At 43.0% G+C, this 26657-nt stretch overlaps 1 protein-coding gene across 4 annotated transcripts in view; it reads right to left on the reverse strand.

The window, feature by feature from the left end:
- Window positions 1–253: 253 nt before the first annotated feature.
- Window positions 254–26657, reverse strand: part of Pparg (peroxisome proliferator activated receptor gamma) — a 137139-nt gene continuing 110735 nt past the window's right edge. For all 4 annotated transcript variants that reach the window (XM_029478633.2, XM_021164280.3, XM_021164281.3 and 1 more), the window contains 2 exons: window positions 17214–17664; window positions 254–685 (listed from right to left, as the gene is read on the reverse strand). In XM_029478633.2, the coding sequence (XP_029334493.1) occupies window positions 438–685; window positions 17214–17664 (699 nt within the window). In that variant the 3' untranslated portion in view covers window positions 254–437. The remainder of the gene's footprint in view (window positions 686–17213; window positions 17665–26657) is intronic.

Below are 26657 nucleotides of genomic sequence, written 5' to 3' on the forward strand. Positions count from 1 at the left end.
AAGACCCTGTCTAAAAGTGGGTAGATGACAGTCCTGAGAATGAGCCAGCGTTAGAGCTGTCTCTGGGCCTCCATACACATACACAGCACCTACTCACACATAAACATATATATGAGCACATATGCATGTCAAAGAATGAACAAGAAAGAAAGAAGAAATAAAATGGGGAAATCCTTTCCCCCGTCTGTGATGGCAGAATGGGAGACATGCATTCATTCTTTAAATACTATAAACAATTTTATAATGGGTAATTTTTAATATTAAAAGTAAATTGTAAATGTATCTTTATAAACAATATGCATAAAATAGATCATGTTCTAAAACTTTTTGTTTTTAAATGCTTTTTCACAGTAAATTTCTTAGGTGTCAGATTTTTCCCTCAAAATAATAGTGCAATCAATAGAAGGAACACGTTGTCAGCGGGTGGGACTTTCCTGCTAATACAAGTCCTTGTAGATCTCCTGGAGCAGGGGGTGAAGGCTCATGTCTGTCTCTGTCTTCTTGATCACATGCAGTAGCTGCACGTGCTCTGTGACGATCTGCCTGAGGTCTGTCATCTTCTGGAGCACCTTGGCGAACAGCTGAGAGGACTCTGGGTGGTTCAGCTTGAGCTGCAGTTCCAGGGCCTGCAGCAGGTTGTCTTGGATGTCCTCGATGGGCTTCACATTCAGCAAGCCTGGGCGGTCTGGGAGAATGGGAAGACAAAAAGAGGCTTTGTCAGACCTCCTCTGGGGCTTTAAGGAGTGCAGCTTCAGATTCCCTGCTCCCCAGGCTGGAGATGAAACCCAGTTCTGGAGCTGTTAGGCACATGCTCTACCTCAGAGCCAAGACCCCATCGCCACCCTGTTTCTTAAGCAGGTTCGTGGAGCGAGGCTCTGCAGCTAATGGGCAAGACCCAAGGATGGAATCAAAGGCTCAAGCCCTTCCCAGCCAGGACTAACTGATGCAATGCCATCAGGAGCATCCTGTCTTCGACCCAAGGCCTCTTCTGGCAACATGCTTCTCCTCTCAGAAATCACATTTCCAACCTTTGCTCCTTCTGGAGGAGTGTTTTGTTTTTTGTTCTGTTTTATTTTGTTTTGTTTTTAAAACTTCTACCTACATTCTCATAACAGCTTCAAATAAGATTTTTCAAGTGTAAGCCTTGCTGTTTTTTTGCTTAGCACAAGCACATCCCATTACCAGCAAGATAAAAGACTGCTTCACTTTGGAGGGGTCTTCCCCTCCCTACAGGGTAGCTGAATTTCTTCTGAGCGATGAGATTACCGGGGCTTTTCATCAGTCTTAATTTTTTTCTTCTACCTTTTTTTTTCTTTTGTTTTGTTTTTAGGGAAGGTCTCACTGTGTTGCCTAGGCAGGCCCCCAACTCCTGACCTTTCTCAGCCTTCCTGGTTCAGCCTCTCAGTCTGCAGCTGCAGGAGTGCAGTGCTGGTACTTGGTAGGACACCCTTGTGTCAGCTTTACTTAACCAGGAAGCAAATGCTGCTAATGCCTTGCCACAGTGTGACATTTGCTATAGATTGTGGTGAATATGTTTTGCTTTTGGTTTTCCAAGAATTTTAAAGTTTTAAATTTGTTTTAGACAGGAACATTGGTTAAATTTTATTGACGGCATTTAAATTTTTCTATCTAAAGAGATATGATATCTGAAAAGATATGCTTTTATCTTAACGTAGTGTAGTGGATCACATTAACAGATATCCTATGTCCTTGCACTCATTTGTTAAGGTCTTATTCAGGGCTTTGTGATATCTGTGGGTGATGTGGTTGGGAGTGTTACCGTCTGAGCCAGCATTGCCTGTTGGGCAGTGACTAGGAACCAGCCTTATGAGTGGATCTCTGTTTTTGCTTCAGTTTTAACTGCCCCTTTGTGAGTCCTTGGAGTTCATCTGAAGAGCCCTTGGGCCGTGGTAACAAATCCTTCATTACCTTTAACTTTTCTTCTGTAGCTTTTCATGCACCTAGGCTTTTTTATAACATACAAATTAAGACAAGTAAATTCTTTAGGATGGAGTTGTACATGATAATCTACTATAGTCTGGAATCTATTTTTATTATATATTGTAAAAGTCTTTATTAACCAAGTGAATTGTGCATAATGGTGAGTGGGTTTCATCATGACATTTCCATACATGCACACAGTATGTACTTTGACCATGTTTTCTCCCGTTACCCTCATGGCCCCCCTCCCAGCTCTCCTGAACCCTTCCTCTCTTTAACTAGTCCCTCTTCTGTTGTCCTTTTCCTCTTGATAAACTAATGGAATCTTTCCTTTTTATGCTTCGGAACTCAATGCTTTTTGTGTGTTTTCTCATTTTAAAATTTCAGTTGTAAAAGACATCTATTTTTCTTTAAAGTTTTCTATTAAGTTTATTTCTTTTAGCTTATGTGTGCTTTGTCTGCATGTATGTATGCATCCCATATGTACACCTGCTGCCTTTGGCGGTCAGAGGAAGGCTTTAGGTTCCAGTTGGTGTGAACTACTAGCGGGTGCTGAGAACTGAATCTGAGTCCTCTACAAGAACAGCCAGTGCTCTAAATCATGGATCCATCTCTCCAGCCCTGCCCCCTATGTTTTCATTAAAATATAACCTTTAGTTTTATTAATCAACTTAAAATCATATATTTTTTTCAATGTTTAACTCCTTTAAAAAGTAAATGTATTCATCTTTCTTGTTTTTTCTCCTTTCCCAATTTCTTGACTTGAGTGCTTTACTCTTTTAGTTTTGGGATTTCTCATAAGCTCATTAGGGCTCTAAATTTTCCTCCGGTGTCACTTTGGTCTCATCCCACAGGCTTTCAGGAACAGGCTCTCATTGTTCTTTTGAAACAGCCTATCTTAGAATGTTAGCTTTATTTTTTTACCTAAGAGCTATATAGAACTGTGTTTTAAATATTCTCTCTCTCTCTCTCTCTCTCTCTCTCTCTCTCTCTCTCTCTCTCTCTCTCCTCACTATGTGGTTCTGGCTAGCCTAAAACTCACTGTGTAAACGAGGCTGGCCTAGAACACACAGAGATTTGCCTGCCTCTGCTTCCTGAACGCTGAGATCAAATGTGTGCTCTACTATGCCTACTGCTTTGAAATTTCTGAGTAAAGGGTTTGTGTTTTGGTTCTTGTATTCTAAGTTTACTGTGTTTGTTAGAATATACAGATTTTCTTCTTAAGACCTACTGAAAATAGGATTGACTCATATACAACATTTAGGACCCACTCATCATCTTACATTGATTCCTAAGGCTATCCCTGCAGGTTGCTCGCTCTGTTAAGTGCTGCAGCTCCTCTCCCTTTACCATAAACCTACTCAACATCGCTATATCCTGCTTGTCTGCTGCTGTCCCTCTCTCCCAGTCTCAGTTTCTCTAGTTATTCTTCTGCTCCAATAGCAGCAAGGTACTTCTATTTCAAATTCCTCCAACATCCAGATCCATCAGACTATCTACTCAGTGCCTGCTGCCTGAAGCCTCTTCACTTCATAGTGACTCCAGCTGCTTCTTCAAAAGGAGCACCAGTGGGGTGAAATGCCTTCTCCCCACCCTTTCTCTCTTGCCTTCAACTTTTTATTCTGAGCCGCACAGCACCTTATGATCACCTCCACTCTCAGTGTCTGAGGTTACATTTGCTGGGTGGTTATATATTTCCCTGATTGCGCTCATCTGACCCAAACACTATAACTTAAGTCCTCCTTCCCCTGTGTTGCCAGCACTGCATTCTCTTTCCTGCTGTGCCCAGGAAGTAGCAGTGTCCTGATGTCTCTGAGCCACCAGCGGATGGATGCCCAGTGAGTGCTCAGCTGGCTGAGTTAATGGGCAAGTGGTTGTTCTGGCCAACAGTCCCAGATGGAAGACTATATTGTAGCTGGTGAACAAGCCTGAAGGTAGAATCACCACAGTGAAGACTCTGCCATGAATGGTGTTTTGTTTTGGCATATCTAATGGACTCCTGTAACCTTTTTCCACAGACAAAGCTCAGGAGAATAGTGTGGTCTCAGGGTGGGACTTTGAGAACATTCTCTTAGTTTTGATTCTTTTTCATTACAGAAGAAAACATGTCTTTGGTATGACTTTTTTTTTTTTCTTCTCTAACACATCCCATCAATTGGATTAAGTAAGGTTTCCTTCGAAATTCCAGCATTAAATGAAGGACCATGGGAATAATAACAACAATGAAAAGTCTCAAGCTCTGAGAATGGAACAAATGACCTAGTCCTGGCCTAGAGAATCCACCCCTGGAAGTACTGTGTCTTTCTCAGTTCTGACACCACAATGAAATCACTTGGGCCAGCAAGGCAGTTCAGCAGGTAAAGCTCTTGTTGCTGTGCAACCCCAGAATTTGAACCCTAGAACCATGTGAATAAGGAGAATGGACTATCTTCTGGCCCTCTATATATGTATCATGGCTATGTGTATATGTATATGCCTATGTATATGTGTGTGTGTGCTCACATACACTCACAATAAAGAAAAAACATTTCAAAAGTTAAGAAGCCACTGAAGCTTCAAGGAAAGCTGGATTTTAGATTGGGGCTCTGGTATAATGACTGTTGCCCCCGCCACCACTTTATCAATATCTCAGGTTTTGAAAGCCTGAGGCTGTGTGACTGTGCATGCATTTCAGTCCTAGCATGTTGTGTAAGCAGGGCTGTATGAGGCTCCTGGGCCCACACAGCCTGTTCTGGAAGCCTGGGCTCCTGGGCCCTTTCTCCTTCCTCCTTCTTTTGAGCAGTACCAGTGGAGACAAAGCTGCTGAAGAGATCATATGAATGAACACAGGGTCTCTATCAAACAACGAGATCCTGGCATGCAGACGATGGGCTGGAACCTGGCTCAGGGAATGAAATGCAACCGGCCGCTCCAGGACTGGGGAAGGATCTGGTTTGGATTTTAAGACTCTTCTTTGGCAACTTCCTCTTTCTGATGTGATGGATGATGCTTGGCTGAAGGGCTGAGATACTGTGGCCACAGATTAAATATATTCTCTCCAGTGACAAGTTAGATCATTTACTGATCAGCCTGGCTGTCCCCTGCCCAAATCTCTGTTCAGGGAGCACACAGTTGAGGAAGGAGGTCACAGAGCAGAAAGGGCCACATTCTCCATTTTTGTCTTCACCAGCTCCATGACCTTGGGTCTGACTATTAAATTTGTTGGGCTCAGTTCCCTCCTATGTACACTCTATCAGTGACCTCTAAATCCCTAATTCAAAAGTTCTAAGATGCATTCTCATCTGTAACTCCCTCTAGTACACAGTTCACGTAATTCAACTAGGGAAATAAATTTAAAAATTGAATTGGAAAAGTGTATTCATTGGCTTACATATTAAACGTAGAACCAGCTTATTTAAAAACACCCCCATCCCTTCCGCAAAAAGCCAGTCTCTTTTGGTCTTAGGTCAAAGGCAAAATAAATCTATCAATTGTTCCTCTGCTTCTGCTCCTCACGGGCACTGGGAGCTCCTCTGCTCTCTTCCCTGTTTCTCTTCCCACCTTCCTCAACAGCTCCCTTGGACCTTCAGTGAGCAGAGACTGTGCCACAGACAAGTCCCCAGAGCCTTCCCATCCTTTCCCTTTCCTCTACTCCCTGGGGCCCAGGGCCTGCTAGGACATTCCCTGAAAGGCTATCTAAGGTCCTTGTACCTTGCAGAGGTGAGAAGCAGGTCTGGAGTAGACTCAGGGTCACGGGCTCTGGGTTGGCTAGGGCTTCCTAGAAGGCCCTTTGGGGGAAGCCCTGTTGATTCACACACTCTAGGAGGCTGGGGTCAGCTTTTACATCCTTACTCCCCAGGCTGCAAATTGGGAAGGGCTCTTTCCGGTCTTCATTCACACAGTCCTGGGATTGATTAGAGAGCAACTGATTTGGGCAGATCTTCAAAGCTTCCATCTTATCCAGATCTGATTCTGCCTTGAGAACAAGGCTTATCTGAAGCAGACTCAATGCTAGGCTCTACTAGGATCTACTCACCTGGGCTGCATTCCCCAAGCACATGTTTACTCAGGAGGCTCGGGCCCTTACAGCAGCAGGCCACAGGTCAGGTTTCTTGAAGGACAGGCAGGAGGACAAAGACCAGTCCTTCTGCCTGGTCCCTAGGAGTTGCTGTCTGCGACTTCCCACCTTCCTTGTTGGATTGTGATAGATTAAAATGGACTGTACTTAGGTCCTTTAAAGGGAAATGTCAGCTTGTGGGGCAGCTATATATTGACCTACAACCATGAAGGACTTCAGTTCAAGTGTGAGGAACACTGAGGACGAGAAAGAGAGACTCAACACTCTGGAACTTAACTTCTTTTCCAACTTACTCCACCATTTCTTTTATTGGATTATACCTTAAGTTCCAAGATGGGTTCTAAGGGGACCTAGACCTGGACCTGGAACCTGAAGACTCAAGAGTTGTAGCCCTTCCGCTTAAGTAAGTTTCCATGTGCTTTTGGAGAACTTAGCTGATCTTTCTGGGGATAGTTTGCTTTTGAAGGCAACCATACCGCATCTCTCATAAGGCCATAGTGAATTACAGGAGTAAGAACACTAGAAGTTCTTACTCTTTGTGTTTGTTCAAACCTTGCTACAGGGTGAGGTCAGGTCAGTGAGGGTAGGGTGGGGTGTCAACAGCTGGGAAACAGAAGGTTTGGAGGTACTTTTGGTAAGAATGGAAATTTGGGGGCATAAGAAAATTTTTGATACAGACATGTCTGGGGCTTGGGCAAGTTCTCACTCTCACAGTTGAAACACACGTGTAGGACGGCTCCAGAAGAGGCACAAAGCACAGCAGCCATGTGTCCAGGGACATATGTCTTGTAGAAATGATAGGGCTTGGGGGTGCTTTTCTGATCTAATCTTCAGAATCATATTACTGTTAGATAGACTGTGAACAGAGTAAAGTAAGCTATCGCAGGGTCTGTGGCTGTTCCCGCCCACTAGCCTCTCTTTAGGAAATATACTATGCAGGAGAGCTGGTTCTAGTACAGGGATCCACATTAAGATGAACTGGTGAGATTAAACACAACATATATGTGTCCTACGTACTTGACCTGGGATGGGATCTTCTAGGTTTTAAGGGCAGTTGCTGATCTGAATGTGTAGCTCTGGGTCAGCAGTACCAGCTTTGAGTACGAGTGAGAGCTTTGACTTTCCAATTAATGTTGCACTGCATCACATGGTGACCTTGGGAAAATTTATGAACCTCTCTTTACTTCAGTTTTCTTGTTTTAAAAAAGGGAGTTGGCTCAGTGGATCACACCTGTCATCCAAAATACTCAGAAGCTGTGGGAGGAGAATTGCTTGGGCTCAGAAATTTGAGGCCAGCTTGGGCAACATAGCAAGAACCTGTCTAAATAAGTAAACAGCTAGGGTTGTATTAAAGTCCTTGTCTAGCATGCATGAATTCAATCCACAGCACTGCAAAAACAGTTTTGTTCACATATGTGTAAGTGTGTGCACACGGAGGTGAGCAACAGTCTCAGGTATCCTTCCTCAGGTGCCATCCATGGTTTCCTTCCTTCCTTCCTTCCTTCCTTCCTTCCTTCCTTCCTTCCTTCCTTCCTTCCTTCCTTCCTCCCTCCCTCCCTCCCTCCCTCCCTCCCTCCCTCCCTCCCTCCCTTCTTTCCTTCCTTCATTCTTGGGTTTGCATTGTGGAGCCCCAGGGACCATCTATCCCTGCTTTTCCAGTATTGGGATTATAAGTACTGGTCACCAAATCTGGCTTTTAAACATATTAATATTATTTATGTGTGAGGGGTGGTGAATATATACCATGTGTGTGAGTGTATGTGGAGGCCAGAAGAAGGTGTCAGAGCCCCTGAAGCTGGAGTTGCAGGTAGCTGCGAGTTTGTGATCCACCTAATCTGAGTGCTGGGAAATTAACTCTGCTCCCCAGAAAGAACAACAGCGAAGGTTCTTAATCACTGAGCCATCTCCCCAGCCTCATAGCTCACACACACACACACACACACACACACACACACACACACACACACACATCAACCTGGGCTCTGGGAATTGAATTCCTGTCTTCACGCATACAAGGCAGGTATGAACTCTCTTCTCTGCTCATTATGAAGGTAAATAATGGTTTTAAGCGGAACTAGAATAGTAAAGTAAGTCACAGTTTTCTGAGTGTTGAGTGTGTTCACGCATGTAGCAGGCTTCCGAGCTTTAGCTCGGGGGTTACTCCTTCACTTGTCTCTTGTTCTGCTGCACCCCTGGTTTTCCTGGGTTCTCTCTTCCCTGCTCTTCTTCCCTTAGCCATTCCCTTCTTTTCAGCTTTCCCTCACCTTCCCTGTTCCAGATGTTTCCCTCTCTCCAATCCTGGGCTGAGGATTTATTTGGAAAGTTAGCAGAGTCAACCTAAATTAACGAGAGGTCTGACCAACAGATGATTTGAGGCGTGGGGTGGTTTACTGCTGCTATCAGAGAAATCAGGGTGCAGTAAAACAGAAGCCTTGCAAATGCTTCACAGATAGATATCATCTGCCTGCTGCAGGACGCATTGTGCACATGTTGCTGGTGGACCCTCCCTCTGACGCACTGAAACATTCTTACACTTCCCTGTTCAAGCAATGATTTCACGTTAATCAATGCTTTCTCTATGTTGGATAACAATAGGTTTAGCAGGATGGCAGAAGGGGAAAACCACAATGAAATCTGTTATCTGTCCATCAGCTAGCAGTTCCACATTAACACTCCTCAGTCCCCATCATCACAGAGCCAGCTCCTGAACAGGAACACTGAAAAGGCAGGTGACACCTTCTCTAGGTCTGGTCAAAGCTAGTCTGTCCCTCTACAGGGCCCCCAGGGAATAGACCTGGGATTGATTCTATTTCAAGGTCTTTGAGGATGGAAGTGGGTCTTCTGAGTTCTGTCTTGGCCTTGGGCAGTCCTTGTGATCCTTCTAGCTCTGTTGTACTAGTCACTCAAGGCTCAGCCATGTGCTCTGCTTCAATTCTGTTCTTTCCGTGTTTTGAGTAATTCTATCAGGATTGGTAGCTGGCTGGGGTTGGGGGAATAGGTAGAGGAAGAAGGGTTAGTGGAAGGAAGTAGGAGAGTAACCTCTTCGAGGCCCGCTCTAGCCTGACACGATGCTGCCCTCAATGTACCTGGTGGCTCTGCCAAAGGAAAAAAAGGAGGAAGGGCTGAGAAAAGGGTTAAGAGCAACTCTGTGACTTTAGATCCATGACAGCAAATTAGCAAACCTGAGACAGTAGCCTTATCAACTTCAGATTTCCCACTCTCTACCCCTCCCTCCCCCTCCCTCCCCCTCCTTCCTTTCCTCCCTCTCCTCTCCTCTCTGAAGAACTTGTGATTGTAAACCATAGATATGACTTTCTAAACACCTTAGTTTCCTGCAAAGTCAAGGGAATTCTGGGAGGGGGAATCCACAGTCCTAGCTTCCCCTGTCTCCTCGGGGGCCCAGGATTAGGGGATTTTGATCCTCCTTCTTTGGCTCCTCCTCCTTCTCTGTATCTCTTTCCCTTTGGGTTTTGTTCTCGATCTGCAACTAATCCCCTTAAAGTGATAGCTGATAAAAGGATTAGTTGAGCGCTCCCTAGGGGTATTTACATTGTAGGAAGGGATTTTAAGGACGGTTGGTGGAATTTTAAGCCTTTTGACTGGCAGGATGGAGTGGAGCTACTTCAAATGATATCACAGAGGAGAAAGGGGAAATTAGCATTCACTGTGTGCCTAGCAGTGTCCCAGGCACAGTGCCAAAAGCTTCATATAATGCTATTTTACTTGCTTGGGGAGCTGATAAGGAAGTTAAGGCCCAGGGAGGTCAATAATTGCTGCAACCACACATCTAGGAAGTGGGGGAGTGGGGCTTTTGGACTCTTGTGTGTGATTCTGGAGCTTTCTCCCTGGCCTATCCAGAGCTGCAGTAGCAGGAGAGAAGTTTTGTTTAGGCTGCAGCACAGCCCTTACGCCCCCCCCCCCCCATCCCGTGCCCAACCTCTCTGTTAGGTGACCTGAGGACCCTGCATTCACTCTTCCCCACTTGCAGCTGAATGGTGCCCCTCTGGAAGGCTGCCTGGGTCACCCAGAGTTTAAACACACATTTTGAGAGCCCAAAATGATAAAGTGCTCTGAAAAGCCACATCTCTTATGACTGGCTAAGGAGCCTCTTCCTTGGCTGCCAGTGTGGACAGGAGTGACTCAGCAGTTCCACTTTCAGTCCTGTCTGTCTCAAGACACCACTGTTTGCTCAGTCCCAAGATGATGGCGGCCTACCTAGCCTGGGCGGAGGAGGAAGTTTTATTTCTGGAGCAGTTACAGATAAGGGGTCTTCTATTCTCTCCAAACAAGAGCCTGCACATAGATTCTCACATGTATGCCTATCTATGGGGTGACTCTAAGATGTTTCACTATTTCCCCCATTACCCCATCCTTGCCCCCAGCTCTCTGGTTTTTAGTGTTTGGGTGCCAGTTGCAAACTCATAAATATACCTCACCCCTGTCATACCAAGTGCATGAGGTTATGAAAACAGAGAACTAATGGGACATTTCTAGATAACTCAAAGTGAGTCATTATTCAAAGCCATTCTGCTAATCTCATGCACAGTGTAGGTAGGAGCCTATTAGATATGCTAGTCCTTAGTAAACCAGCTATTACTCTGTGACATGACCATCTCCTGATGGGGGACAGGAGACAGGTTAACACTGGATGTCCAGCTCAAGAGAAATTAGATGCCCTTGTTTATTTTTAATACCTGAAGAAGACATGGAAAAACAACTTTCTCAATTGGGAAGGAAGTTAAATATTTAGCTGGCATAGAAGAAGTAGGAAGCTGGCATAATGCTGAGACTGTAGCTCAATAGGGAAGCTTGTGCTCACATGCATGAGGCCATAAGTTCAATCCCCAGGACTACTAAATAGACAAAAGTGTTGGCCTATTGCTATTTATAGTTATTTTTAATGTCTAGTTTCAAAGTAGTTTGGATATTGTGTCCTTTTCACTAACAACTATGGGAGACATTCACTGACTAACATGGGTATAAAGGCTCTGGGCTGAGTAGAGTCAAAGTATGACTATGTGGGGCTCCCCTGAGACACATAAAGCCTCCTTTTCCAGAGATATGTGCTACAGTGTGCACTGTAACTCACAGAAATCACTCTGTAGTAAAATGGAAGCATGGCACGTATACTCAAGAACTGAGGGGGAACTGAGGTCCAGGGTGGAGGAATATGCCCAACCTTGTAGTCAGTCGGTCCTTCTGCCCCAAGTTATCTGCAGTGGCTCACTGGGTCTGAGCTGTTGAATGAGGTACTTTGCAATGGCCATGAGCAAGTATCTATCTGTCTGACCTACACAGAGTAAGTGTCCCTATGCTCAGTTGTTTCTCTAGAGCACAAGAAACGAAGACACAGGATGGTATTGATGGTATTTAACTGTTTTAAATCCTCTCACCAGTGCGTGTATGTCTGTGCTCACCCAATCCCCACCTGACCCTGTGCACATGAACGGCAGAGGTTGGCATCAGGTATCTTCCTTACTCCCCACCTTACTTTCTTGAGAAAGGGTTTCTCACTGAAAGTGGAGCTTGATGCTTCGGCTAGGATGGCTGGTGAGCAACGCCCAGGGATCTTCCTGTTTCTGCATTTCCAGTGCTGGCTTTATACTCATACACCACAGCAGGAGGCTTTTTACGTGGGTGCTGGAAATCTGAACTCAGGTCCTCATGCTTGCACAGCAAGCACTTCACCAACCAAACAATCCCCCAGCCTGCATTTATAACTTTCCTTTGTAACCATTTACATCTCTTATGACCTGGTATATGACAGTGTCTGGTTAAGTGGAAACAGTTTTTTTAAGCCATTTGAAGTTTACTGTCTACCTTTGTGGGAAGCTTTGCAAATGCTTGTGTTCAGGTGCTCATTACATGACAAATGTAAGAACTCTGACCCTGGCATTCACCTTATCAGCAGCCGGAGGCCTTTTCCCAGCACTTTTCAAAACCAAGCAAAGGGTTTGGGAAGATGGCTGCTCAGTGGGCAAAATTATTGCTAGTTACTTAAAATTATATCTTAAGAGGGCATTGGATATCAGTAACAGTATATGAACATTCTTAATTATTATCTTTTGATAGCTTCTAAAGAACTCTAAGACCAAGGTAATTAAGATCTCTATCTCAATTACTCAAAAGGCAACAGAATTTCGAAGGAAGTACATGGTGATGGTAATGATGATGATGATGGTGGTGGTGGTGGTGATGATTGCAGTGCTGGAAATTGAACATGCCCAGTTCTGCACATGCTCAATATGAACTTTGTCACCAAGCTACATCTCTGGTACCAGCCTGCCTATGCTACTGGGTCTGAACTTTGGCCCTATCAATTACTAGCTCTGTGACTGTAGGCAAGTGGCTTGAGTCTCTGAAGTTCCATTTTCTCCACCTGTAAACTGGGTTATAGGCTGCCCAGAGCTTCAGCAAAGATAGATACAAGACTAGGAATAGAGCACATGTCCTGGATGTTTGGGACATTCAACAAATATGGGCTACTGCTGCTGTTTCATTTATTATAAATATCTGTCAACTTACTCCAGGTGTTGTCTTTGACTCTGTTTTAAGTCTAATGAATCAACAAATACATCCACTGGCCATGGTCCATGATGAGGCCCTGGGGCCCAAGCCTTTGACCTGACATAGCAAGGTCAAATTGACAAAGACTATCAAGTCTTCCTTCATGGGTAAGTGTATAACTATGGGAGCATAACCTCCTTCTACCTACTCACCAGCCAGTCACTCAAAGAACAGCCGTTCCAAGCTGCTTACAGAAGGAACATTGCTGGTCTTCTGGAAAGAGCAGGGGACACTCTGTAGGTGGTTGGCAGAAGCCAGACTCTAGAGGGTAAATGAGGGGGTTGATGACTTGCCATCTGTTGCTGCTGTAGGGATAGTTGCAGTTTTTCTGTCACTCAGACAGCAGTGGCAGTTTGCCTTGAAAAATACATTGTAAAATCCAGTGGATTTCCTCCCTCATATCTTAAAAGTTTAGGACAAATCAAAATAGATTCCAAGCTGCTCTGAATTAACAAGAGCTTTTTCCTGTTGGAGAGTGCCAGCTGGACCCTCCGAGGCTTTTCTTTACTCCACAGCACATACTCAAGGGGGCAAAGTGTCCTGTGGAGTGTCCTGGAGTTTGCCAGGTTTCCTGAGCTTCATACTTGGCATTGGCAATGGGGCAGGGCTTGAAAGCTTGCTAGCAAGGCTGGCATGGGTCTGTGGCGCCAGTTGCAAACATCTCCTTGCTGGATGCAGTTTTACTATTCTCTACACCACCTACCCTGACAGTAAGACTAGAGGGTGCAACGGAAGCTATTATCTGCTGGGATTACAAGGAAGTGCTCCCCTGGCTCCCAGGCTCAGGCCTTAAGGAAGGAAGGTGGGAGTGGGGGTTGCAGCTACCAGCTGCTGAGAGTGAACTGTGATCCTGTATCAAGGAAGCAGAGGGGTCAGGGCTACCACAGTGACAGGACATTTGGCTTTTAGTTCAGTAGGTATCAGATTTGTACAAATCTGAGTCTATGGCCCTTACTTTTCTGCCTGTGAAGTGAGAATAAAGGCATGGCTGCATTGCTGGGGGTGGGGGGGATGGGAGACTGGTTATGAGCTGCCTTTAGGAAGTGCTAAGCTTTGGCTCTGAAGCACTGCTGTCCTTTTTATTCCATTTCTTACTCCAGCCCAGAGGAGACAGAGACTTTGCGAACTAGGTCATCTCTCTCAGCAAGCTGGCTGCAAGAGCTGAGTTCACGAGGAGTTGCTAAACACAGTTCAGATCTAAGAACCAGATCAACAGGGTCAGCAGTGTTTAGTGGGTAGCAACACCTATTTACCCAGCAAATCCCCAGTTGGGTCAGATTGACACTTCTCTCTACAGTCTTTCTCTTTGGTCCCTCTAAGCCCCCCTCCTCAGCTCGGATCCCAGATCTTACACAAGAGCTCACCATTTCCCCAGCCTGAGCACCTCAGTACTTTCACCAGAGCAAACGCTCCAGCATGATCGGAATGGACCAGTTGGTTCTTGGCCAGTGTACTTCTTTTCAAAATCATTAAAACAAATGACAAACTTCTGAAGGGCAGAAGAGATAATCAGTCACTCTTGTTAAGGTTGGATAGGGCAGAGCTCTGTTTTCTGAGTTAAAGACTCTTGTTTACATGATGTGCTCCTTTTCTGGAAGTTTAGAATACGGAAAAACAACTAAGCAAAGGCTAACCTGGAAGCTGTCTTGGGATACTGCTCTCACATCTATGGACGATAAGAACTTACTGGAAGCCAGTCCTTGGACTGGGAATGTACGGTGGGCAGCTTTTACCTGGCCTGCACACAACCAGCTCTCTGAGGAAAGAGAAGAACCACATTCCTGTGTACTGGGCAAATGTGGGCCAGTTTTACTCTTGTCTGTTACTTGGATTTAGACTTCACCTGAAAATATCAACTTTGGTTGGGAAGGACTTTCCTTTTTGTGATGTAGGACTATATCAGTGGTAAATCCTCTGCCTTGAGGAATTCTAGATTTATTCACAGGGGTTAAACGACCTTAATAATCTGGCAGGCTGCTAAATATCTTTCACTGTTGTGTGGGTCAGATGAGATCAGGATCCTGGCTTGTGGAAAGACTATCTGTGAAGGGCCAAAGGAATTATTTATACAGAGTCCTTGTTACTGGTGCCATTTTAGCTTTTATACACTAACATGAGTTAGGAACTACAGTATCAAATCCAAGGATAGTATTTATAGTGTAGTCTCTTGACCAACTAGTGAATGGTACATGCATGTATATTTGTGTGTATGCATGCGTATGTGTGTATATGTACATGTGTATGCATGTTTGCCTGTTTACTTTTATTTCTCTGGTGCTTAGAATCTTTACAAGTATCAAACAAGCACTCGTCCGTGGATCTCCTGCCCCCAGCTCATCATGGCTGTTTCTTGCTTAGACCTTTCCTATTTATACGGTAAGTAAGAGCTCTGAATGGTTTTTCCCAAATGCTTCCCTTAGTATCAGTGGATATAAATGACTGCAAACTTTATGGAAAGCAATCTTCTTAAGTAATAAAAAAACTTAAAATATGCATAGCTATGAATTCCATTCCTGGAAATTTATAACCACAAAACTACCAGAGATTTAGATAGAAATTTATATAGAAGAATATCCAATAATCAAAATTTAGAACACTTTTCAAAGAAAGATATGTTGGCACAACCATATCATCAGCACTGAGGCAAATGAGGCACGAGGATCAGGAGTTCAAAGCCAGCTTCAGCAACATAATGAGTTTAGGGCAACTGAACTGAGACTTGAATCCCTGAGACCCTGTTTCAAAAAACCTAAACAATGAAATAAAACAAATAAAAACTAAAACAAGAGAATATAATTTCAGCAACATTCTGTTTTCACTATCACTCAAAATAATAATGTAAATATACAGGGAGATGATTTGGTCTGTAAGAGATCCTTTATAGAGTATTTTATGGTTATTAATGGTGCTTCTGGGGTTGGGAGTATAACTTAGTGGTAGACATGTCTGAGACCTTAAGTTTAATCCTGAGCACCAAAACTTCCTAAAACCCAACTATTCAACTCCAAAAACAAAAAACCATTGCTTCAGTGTGAAATGCTTGCCTGTCAGTGTTAGGTGCTTGCCTGGCTCCCGGTTCCATTCCCAATGCACAAAGACAGCCCAAAATGAAAGTGAGCTATCACTTGATAGTAACCCTTGCCATACTGCTATCTCTTTGTTCCCCAAGTCATGTGAGGCAGCTGCTTTGTTTTGCACAGAATAGAGGCTTGGAACATGGACTCTGGAAGCAGACCAACAATCCCAGTGCATCTTTCTTTAGACAGGTTTCACTTACTGCGTAGCCTGGTTGCCTGGATCTCTCTAGATCAGGCAAGCCTTGAATTCATAGACGTCTGTCTGTGCTGGGATTAATAGCTGTGTACCATTATGGCTGGCTCCCAGCTGCATCTTACACAGGTCCCATCACTGTGGGCAAGGGCACATATCTTCCACTGCTTTGGTTTCCTCACTTAAAAAAAATGGCACTCATTTCACTGAGTTGTTGTGAGCCTTTAATGTGTAGGAAGTTCTTAGAACTCTGCCTGGCATTAGAGCAACCTCCTTAGTGTTGGTTTTTAGTGACCTTAATAATTACCATGCACCTCACTTAAAAGCATCTGCTCTCACTTGAACAAAACTAACCACCAGATCATGTTCTTTGTCCGGAGCAATAATACAACCTGACACCCTCAGAGTCCTCTTCTCCACAGGTAAGTTTTCATAAATAGGTTGCTGCACAGTTTACATAAAAGTACACCTAAAGTCAATTACAATATGAGAACTCATCATTTAAAAAAGCAACTTTTTTGTTTGTTTGTTTGTTTTAAGACTAAATAGTTCATTCTGGATACTAACTCCAAGATCCTTTGCCTCAGCCTCCTTAATGGTCGGATTCTAAGTTTGTACCATCATATCTGGCTCAAAGCTATTTTTGTAGATAGAGATGAAAGCAGAAAGTTCTACTTACTTGGAAACAAGAGAGAGAACATTGAAAATAACATTTGGTATAAAATGTGTCTTTTGGAGTTGGTTAGTTAGATCAGATATTTGTAAGGCCCAAATTTCAACAAACTGCCAAGTAGTTCAATTTCTTTCTTTGTGGTACGCTCTTGGGCTCACACTGTATTCGTAATCACAGCCAAGTGCCTTACAAAGGCATAAAAGGGAGAACCACATGAGAGAGAAGGTGGAGTTTAGCAAATGCACATTCCCTGATTCTTGATGCAGGGAAGGTGGGGTGGGAGTGTTAACTGGGCCAAGCTCTCACAGTGCTGCCTGCTATATACCACAGAAGCATCACCAAAGGTAAGTTACACACATCATTACTAAAATGAACCGAAGACCAGATTGGCCTTTTGGGAAGAAAGGGGGCAAGACAAGGAAAAAGAACATGAAAGAAGTAGAGGGCATTTGCCTTTCATGATTGGATTTGGCTGGAGAAAAGCAGTGTGTTGAACAAACTCGAGGAACCTGGGATCCCCACCACCTTCACTCTGCAAGCCTATGGTTCTCAGCCTGGGGAGTGACATGCTCATGGCACCGTGCCATTGGCATGTTCTACACAACACGAACAGTAAAAAGGAGCATAGAGCACCAAGACACAATCCCACCAACAATTCCACCACAATCCCATCTTCTTTGACAAAAATCAAAAGATGAATCTTACCTCCACTGAGAATAATGACAGCTATAAATATAGCCAAGTCACTGTCATCTAATTCCAGTGCATTGAACTTCACAGCAAACTCAAACTTAGGCTCCATAAAGTCACCAAAGGGCTTCCGCAGGCTTTTGAGGAACTCCCTGGTCATGAATCCTTGGCCCTCTGAGATGAGGACTCCATCTTTATTCATCAGGGAGGCCAGCATCGTGTAGATGATCTCATGGACACCATACTTGAGCAGAGTCACTTGGTCATTCAAGTCAAGGTTAATGAAACCGGGGATATTTTTGGCATACTCTGTTATCTCTTGCACGGCTTCTACGGATCGAAACTGGCACCCTTGAAAAATTCGGATGGCCACCTCTTTGCTCTGCTCTTGCAGGGGGGTGATATGTTTGAACTTGATTTTATCTTCTCCCATCATTAAGGAATTCATGTCGTAGATGACAAATGGCTGCAAATGAAAAAGGGAAAGTGGCTGAGTTCCTTGTTCTGAGAGAGCATCACCCTAGTCCCGAAGACTATTTTATATATGTATTTCCTTGCTGAGGAAAACTGTGAAAGATGAAGGCACTTGAACAGGAGAGAGGCTCTTCCTATTTATCACTGATCTGCTGTGTGCAGACATTTTATCAACTCAGCTCTTCTTTTTCTTTTTGTTTTTTTTGAGACAGGGTTTCTCTGTGTAGCCCTGGTTGTCCTGGAACTCACTCTGTAGACCAGGCTGGCCTTGAACTCAGAAATCTGCCTGCCTCTGCCTCCCTAGTGCTGGAATTAAAGGCATGCGGCACCACTGCCCAGCTTCAACTTGGCTCCTTCTTCCTTCAACTTATACTACTACTATGTTACCTTGAGACTGACTAAATTGACAAAAAGTCTGTTGTCTTTCTTGAATTTCAAGAGAACATACATTTAGCCTTTTTTTAAACAAAAAAATAATTAAAGCAACTTATAATTGAAAAGACCCACTTGAACATAAACTAATCTTACAGTGTTAGATTAAATTTACTCAGACCATAAAGGAAACACAGGGAACATATAAAATCTATTTCGCTATAAAAAAAATCACTCAAAGCAGATTAAAAATATTGAGCCAAGAAAATGTCTATTTTTTTCTGTGCTCTGGAAGCCATCTGTTTCAGAAAATGCAGCTGTAGCAGGCCTGTGGGTAAAACATTGCAAAGAATAGTAAAATAGGAATGGTTCTGAGCTTTTACTTTTTGTAGTTTTGAAGACCAAACCCCAGAGCCTCTGTGTGTTAATCAAATGCTCTATCACCGAGCTGCAGTCCCAGCTCTGAACTTACATTTTAATATAGGTGTTCTTAGGGATCAACTAATAAATAAAACAAATGGATCAATTACTCAGGTTTATAAGCAGGTTGCTTTGAAAGGTAATTCATATTTGTCATGACACTCTTCTCCCTATTTTTTTTTTTAAAGAACTAGCCAAAGACTTATGATCATTGCGAAACTCTCAAGGTTGATCAACTAGGAGAAGGAACATTTTGCACTTATTACATGTACTGAACCCTAGAAAGAGATAACCTTAATCTTATTAATTTATATAGCTGAGCATTAGAATAAAACTGAGGCTATCTGGGTCCTGGTTTTCAATCTTTCCCCCTCCCCAAAGATTTATTTATTTTCTCTTATGTATAAGGGGGTTGTCCTGTATGCATATAAGTGTATCATATGTGTATCTAGTGCTTGTATAGGTCAGTGTGTCAGATCCCCTGAAACTAGGGTAATAGATGGTTGTGAGCCTTGTCAGCTGCTGGGTGAGTGCTAGTTAACTATATGACTTAGGCAAAGTCATTTACTCTTCCAAATTCTCAAGGTTTTTTTTTTTTTTTTGCTTGTTTGTTTGTTTTGTTTTTGTTTTCGTTTTGAGACAGGATTTCTCTGTGTAGCCCTGGCTGTCCTGGAATTCATTCTGTAGACCAGGGTGCCCTCAAACTCAGAGACCCACCTGCCTCTGCCTCCTGAGGGCAGGGATTAAAAGCTTGCACTATTATTGTTGGGAAGCTGACAAAATTGGAGGTTTCCATTCTTTGCTAGAGGAGATTCTAGTTGTATTTCTAGTGTGTATGCTCTCTCTCTCTCTCTCTCTCTCTCTCTCTCTCTCTCTCTCTTTCTCTCTTTCTCTCTCTCTCTCTCTCCCTCTCTCTTCCCCTCTCTTTTTCTGTGTGTGTGTATGTGTTTAAATGGGTGTGGGTTCTATAAGTGGCAAGAGTAACCAGCTTCAAGATGTATTGGCTAGAGATTTAACTACGGACTCTTGCAGATAAGTGTCCCTGATTTTCACCAAGTTCAGTCTGTTCCACACTGAGGACTCTTAGACAGTAGGTTTCCAAACACTTAAGGGCTGGGTTGCTCTAGAAATACTGCTGTCCTCAGTTCACTTCAACCATAATGCTCATCACACCTCAGAGAGGAGAGACTAGAGGACTCAGAGGCTTGCTGCCTTTGATTGTTGACGACAACTACGAGCAAATCATGTTCACTGCTTCTTGGACATCTCGCTGTGGTTTACCCTAAGTCTTCACCATTGGCATCATTAGTAAGAAGAGGATAAAGAAAAGGCAGAGTCAATTATAACAATTTAAATGTGCTGTGTTATCCCTGAGAGTCAGAGTCTAACCTTGAGAGAACTATGAGTGGATGAAGATGATTTTACAGAACCTAGAAGAAATGCTTTCCTTCTCCTGCCTCTTCCTCCTCTATTGGTGTTCTAGGGGTGTCATAGTGTATTATAACTTATATTAACACAATATAAGTGACTTAACATTTTTAGACAAGGCCTCTGGTACCTAACCTTGGTATATACCAGAGGATGACCTTGAACTTCTGATCCTCCTGCTTCCACCTCCCAAGTGCTGGGATTTCACAAGGGTGCACTATCACCCCTGGCTCACAGTTTGCTAGGGATAAAGTACAGGGTTCCAAGCATGTCAAGTCCCTATCCCCTTGACTTCCTTTATTCTCCTGAGTGTGGACAACAGAGAAAGCAGTTCAACCAAACATGCTCTATTGCAGATAACACGAACATGAAATCATCTCCTCAGCTAGGCCTAAGTACCGTGCTTGCTTAGAATGCTCAAGGCTCTGATTTCCATCCCCAGGATGGAAACTACAAGCATAGAATCAAGACAGTAAACTATCTCTTTTCACCCAGGAAGACTGTACCCAGACTTGCCCCTTCAGCTTCCTAGTGAGCTTCTGCTCAGTCATGTGGGTTCTTGGCACAGAGCATAAGCATCAGATTCTTTCACCTCCAAGTAAGCAATTTATCTGGAACTCTGCCCTGGTCCATCACCCTTGTGATTCTCCTTGACTTCCCCTGCCCCTCATATAAAGCCCCAGGTTCCTGTTTTTGAAACTCTGGGATAGCTGAACATAGGGCACCAAATCCTGCTAATTTTCTCTCCCAATTTAACAACAATGAGACTTTAACCCCTTGGCAATCAGTGTTGGTCAGGATATCCTGGCAGTAAAATACTCAAGGACAGCACCCCCACCATCGTTATGCCAAAGCAGTACAGTTTGAAAAAAAAAAAACAAAACAAAACCAAAAAACCCTTAGGCATTTCTGACAAAGTGGGAGCTGGCAGAGAGTATGGGAGTATTGACATGCAAATGAATACCAGTGGAGATTTTGTTGTTGTTTTTCCTAGTTATATTTTATTATGCTGGGCTTTTTTTGTTTGTTTGTTTTTGACTCTGCATAAATTCTTTCTGCTTCTGTGTGGATCTGTCAAACTGTAAGAATGACTCCCAGGCCACCAGTTTACCAGTTCCCATACTTCAAAGGATCCACTTAGGCATCACTTTCACATCTCACTGGGACTTCCTTGTCCTCAAACCTCCTAAGAAAGTAGTGGTTTGCCCGCCTCTTCAGAACCAGTTATTAACACTCTGAATCACTGACAGCCTTCTTTTGGTACAGTGTTCTTTATAAAACAAACTGTATGTCTTTGATCACATTTCTATACAAAGCTAAGAGAGCCCTAGCACTTTGGATTAGCTTGTAGAGTGTCTTCTAATGACATACCAATTGCAGGAGGAGTCATGTCTTCAAAATTTACTCAGTATTTTTTTTTTTTTATCTAGTTTACATTGTATTTGCCTTGAGAAACAGCATCAAAAGGCTCGGTAGGCATATTACACAGCAGGAACAAAAGCTACAACTAGACATGCTCAGGGGACCATCTAGGTTTGTTAGGATTCAAAATGTCTAAGAAAAATATGCAAATGATGAGAATAAAATTGCTCTCAGAACAGTGGCCAAGGCTCTGGGAATAAGATTTTCTGATGCCCAAGCTTTGCTGGACAAAGAATGATCCTTCCTTCCTTCCTTCCTTCCTTCCTTCCTTCCTTCCTTCCTTCTTTCCTTCCTCCTCTTTCTTTAGTACTAGGGATTGGACATGGGGTTCATAAATACTAGCCATAACCTGTAACACTGTGTGGATCCACCTCTTAGTAATCCATCAGCATGTTAATATATGAGCTATGAAAGGGACTATACACAAAATACTAAGTTCACAGCTCCTCTTGACTAATGAAACAGCCCAATATTGGAGATAAATAAGACAGTTCAACTAACACAGCTCAGATTACTCTGGGTGATTCTCTAGTTAGCCACATACATATCTGCATAGTACCTGACCTACTCACTGAAAATCACATAACAACAGTGCCGAATCACAGCTGAGTGAGAAGCCAGGCATGGTGCTGCTTATCCATGATCCTACCATTTAGTAGGTAAAGACAGGAGAATTTGGAGCTTAAGTTGATCATTGGCTACATAGTGAGTTCTAGGTCAGCACAGGGTACATGAGATCCTGTTTCCAAACCAAACCAAAACAACAACCATAACCTGGCTTGGGAAAATATTGGCCTTGTTTCATGGGCCTCTCCAGATACTTAGATTTTTTTTTTCAAAGAAGAACACTACATTCTTAGGGCCTATCTTTCAAATTTTATTCCAGTCTTCTGCATCTCTTGGCTTTCATAGTATTAGGCACACATCTTGTCCTCTATGAACTACAGTTAATGAATGCTAACCCCAAAGTACATTGGTTTCTTCAACTTCCTTTCCGTCCTTGCTCCTGTGTTTCAGTTTTGCTTGTTGAAAACCATGGGAACCAGAATGCAAAGTCTCTTCTAAAGGCACACATCATTGCTCTCTAAATAGGAAGAAACTGGAAGCTGAGATACTTTACAAAGTCAAAGAGTTCCTTATAGCAAACCCTAAGTAGAACCAGGGTATCCTCCTGACTGTCTCTTTTCAAATTCTTTCTCCATGGCTTTAAACTCTTCAATAAAATGCCTTTTCTGGAAAGAACTAGGGCTCTTCTGTGCTGGGGTCCTCAGGTGGTGCCTTTTGAAAGACATTTCCTAGAGTCAACTGCTGTTTGTGATAGAAGTTAGAAAGACTGTCAGATATAGTTCTGTGTCCCCATGTAGTTAAGCGATTTAAGACAAACAAATGAAAACTTAATAAGAATTATTTGCACTCAAATGAACCAGTACATAGCCACAGCTCTTAAATAAATTGTTCAATTTTAGCCAAACAGTTACTCAGTGGATAAACAAAGGTACTGGCCAACTCAGTCCAACAACTAAAGAATAAATAAATAAAATAAAAATAAGTAAAGAAGCCCAAGTGCTTTTCCCCTTAACTATATTGAATATTATTGTTATTTTCTGATACTGGGAATGGCACCCAGAGCCTTGTATGTGTAGGCAAGTGTTCTACTACTGAATTACACGTCCAAACTAGAATAATATTAGTTCAGATCTGTCATAGCATTAGCTATTACCGTGACTCTGGTTATAAAGGAACTTGTTTTATTACTGTTGATAGATGGATCAACAATGCCTTGGGGGTTACTCAGCACTGGTTTCTATTTGATTCCTATGGGGTCCCTAAGTTTTTCTCTGAGGACTCCCTCATTGCTTTTCTCCTCAGGGGAGGATAGATATTCCAGTTCACTCAGATTCTTTCAAAGATGGAAGGAGATACTCTGCTTTGTTTAGCTGTAAGTGTAGGATTCAGAGACACATCTTCCCCATCACTTGAGTTAGTATGATGTGACGGCCACTGTATATTTTAGAAAGCATAAATGTAAGTGGGTACAGAAATGTTTCCACAGCAGTTTACAATTCCACATGTGCTTTATGATTCAGAGGTTTTATATTTCATATACTATTCAGAATGACCACTTTTCTAATGGCACCAGTGTGCTCCTGTTATAGGAACAGTGTCTTTACATGTGCCTGTCTTAAACAACATGATGCCTTGGAACCCAAAGTCCAACATAGTACAAATAAAAAGTTTTATTTCTTATTTGTAGATAGAATGGAGCCAGTACTTCACTAGGCATCACTCTCAGATATGGAGTGAAGAGTTGGCAGGTATACCTAGGGTTTTTCTATTTATTGTTTTATGACAAGCCATGGCACTGAGAACGGTTTTTGAAAACCACTGTTTATTTTCATCAACAAACATGGGATCATGTGACCATTGTACCAGCGAGATAGTCAAATATCCTAAACTTCCAAAGTCCACTCAGTTATCAAACTGCCTTCAAGAAATGAGGGTTCTACTTCCAACACACTCATGGGTTTCTGAGATCACTAGGATTTCTTCAGCAAGGGTTGTGCTGAAACAAACTCCTGGAAAAAAAAGCAGGTAGTGGGGAGAATGGATTCCACCCTATTTGAGGGTGTTGAAAATATATAATGTTCCTAAGACTTTAGTGACTCTATAGCCCACCTCCTCCTAACCCTGAGACTAGAATACCCAGTCCATACTCTTGGAGGCAAGATGATGAAAATTATTGGTATCTTTTCACAAAAAATATGATGTTAAAATTGATTGGAGAAGAGCAGGAACATTTAATTATCTGTTTTGAAAAGTGTGAGTGGCCCCAGGGAACAAGATATAGAAGAAGGAAGTTTAGCTGAGGAGGGGGAGTGGCCCCTGCTAGTCCAGAGGCAAAGGCTGCAGCTGGTGGGTTCCTAACAGGCTATGGTTAAATTGAGCAGTGAGATAAACATAAAGAATGGCCCCTTCAGTCTGATCATTTCCTTTTGCGAGGGTTATGGGTAATTGGTCATCCACTACGCTGAACAGCCTCCCCTAGGCTTGGCCTAACAGATGCTGATGACATCAGCTGCAAGCTGGGTGTATAATAAGACCTAAGCTTCTCTCCTTATGGCCCCAGCCACTTTTTCACATCCCCCACCATCTCGAGAGGCCACGCTTCAGCAAAACGTTTCCTATCAATGCAAATCTTAGCTTTCACAGCCCTGGCCAAGAGATAGCATAACACCCCTGAGATAGATGCTATCAAATGAGTAATAGGACCGTGCTGATAAAGAACAATTCTCACTGCAAATCACATTTTGGGTTTCTCTTCCATATTCTCTACTGAACTGTTTCTATTGGTGCTCAATTTGATTTCATCAGATAAGGAGAAAACAGTGCCAAACAATTTGATTTTAGTTCTGTATAATCAGTGATTGGGTTGTTTATATTTGGCTGGACCTCTTTTCCTTTTTCTAGACCCTAACTGGAGGCAATTCTGTCACTATCCAATAGCTCACGATGTCTAGTTTGATGAACAAATATTGGGCTAGTGAAAAGCCCTCTGTTGAAAGTCCATGATTTCAAAGGGCATAAACAACAGTCTTTAATTCAATTAAACAAATAGTCTGAGTAACTATTATGGGAAAAGCACAAGCTTACGTACGATAGGGAAAAATGACAACCCTTGGCCTCTAGGCTTGAAAAGTCTATAATCAGGCTTTTGTAGCCCCTTCCTTAAAGCAGCTTAATAGCTATTTGTTTCACAAAGGGCCTCCAATTATCTTATTTTTAACTCAAAGACCTAGAGCCAAAAAGTCAGCTGGGATGAGGTTTCCAAGTGATTTCTAGTGGTTTGGGTGCTGTGTCTTTCAGAACAAAGATAGGAGTAAGTTGGCCACCATTAAATACATTTAAATTCTTGCCTATTAGGGTGGGCTGGCTCTCTCTCTCTCTCTCTATCTCCCCCCACCCCCCGCCTCCTCCCCTAGCCTTTACGTAGTACTAAATTGATAAGATTTCCAGCATGGATTTCAGGTGTGAACTTGAGGTTATGACAATAAGAACCCAGAGCCTGCAAGATGAGTGGCTCTAGGTAAAACTGAACTGGCTTGCCTTTCAGCAACCTCCTCCCTCCACAGTGCCTAATTAGGTAGATCCCAGACTCCAGCCCTCTTTCCTGCACCTGTTCTTGATAAGCTGTTGCAATTTGCCTTCAAGTGTTAATTCTGCTTAGTCATGTGGCTCTGCAGTCTTTCTTTACTTTTCTGCCTGTGAAGTAGGCTTATCCTTTGTAATCAAATTAGCTCCGAAGAGGCTTCGCTGTGTGTCTCTTGCCATGGCTACTTTTGGTACACAGTGCACAGAGCCCACTGTACTGTGACTCGTGTTCTGTAGTCCTAGAATAGCATGCTGAGAATGCTCCCAACTAGAAGTTGGGGAGCTTATGTCATGGCCTTGGGGTTTCTATGTGCTTGCCCCTCTCCACTTCAGTTCCTTCTTCTTAAATGAAGATAATAACAAACAATTGCAGCCTTCAGAGGACCCTGGGCTGGAGTGTAAAGAATGTGTAAAATACTTGGAAACTGTAGTGCCTAGGACCTTGTGTATCACTGTGAAGGTATCAATCACCTCTTTTGCAGGGAGAAACTCAACTGTTCTTACTAGCATGTGGCTTTCTCATAGCTATTAGCTGACTCCACTCGAAGTCATTTAACTAAAAAGAAAGAAATAACCTGAGATGGTCCTCAAAACACATTAGGAGATAATAGATTTTTTTCTTCTAAGATCTGAATGGTCATCAAGTTACATGTATCCACCTAATAGTTGACTGGCTCTCCTGGCCATGAAAGTAACTGACCACACACAGGGTTTTCAAGAGCTGGTTCCAGGTCTTTTGCATGGGACTTGTAGCTCTTACTGCCTAGGGACATTCATCATAGACCAATACAGCTTAGACCATAACATCAAAGCCAGACTCTGGCTGTAAAACCTGAAGGGCAGAGCCCAGTCCAGGGCACACTTGCAGCTGCTGGTGGACTGGGGAGCAGCATTGAGGTTTTATTTTAATGTTATTTGATGTTGATTCTCAGCTTCCTATCAGAAGCTTTCTGCTTCCTAGAAAACTGGATTCAACGATAATTTTCATCTATTACGAATTTCTAAACAATATCACTCAAAGAATCTCCAGGTACTTAAGAATACTTTTGTGGCTTGGGGTTGTAGTTTAGTTCTAGCACACATGTACCCAACATGCTTGCCTGGGATTCAATCCAATAGTTAGCATACTAAACCAAGCAAGCAAGCAAGCAAGCAACCAACCATTCCATTGGAGTAGCATAGGCAACTTAGATC

This window comes from Mus caroli, unplaced genomic scaffold (genome assembly GCF_978045245.1).
Source record: "Mus caroli unplaced genomic scaffold, Mus_caroli_1 scaffold_7, whole genome shotgun sequence".
In the NCBI taxonomy this organism is placed as follows: domain Eukaryota; kingdom Metazoa; phylum Chordata; class Mammalia; order Rodentia; family Muridae; genus Mus; species Mus caroli.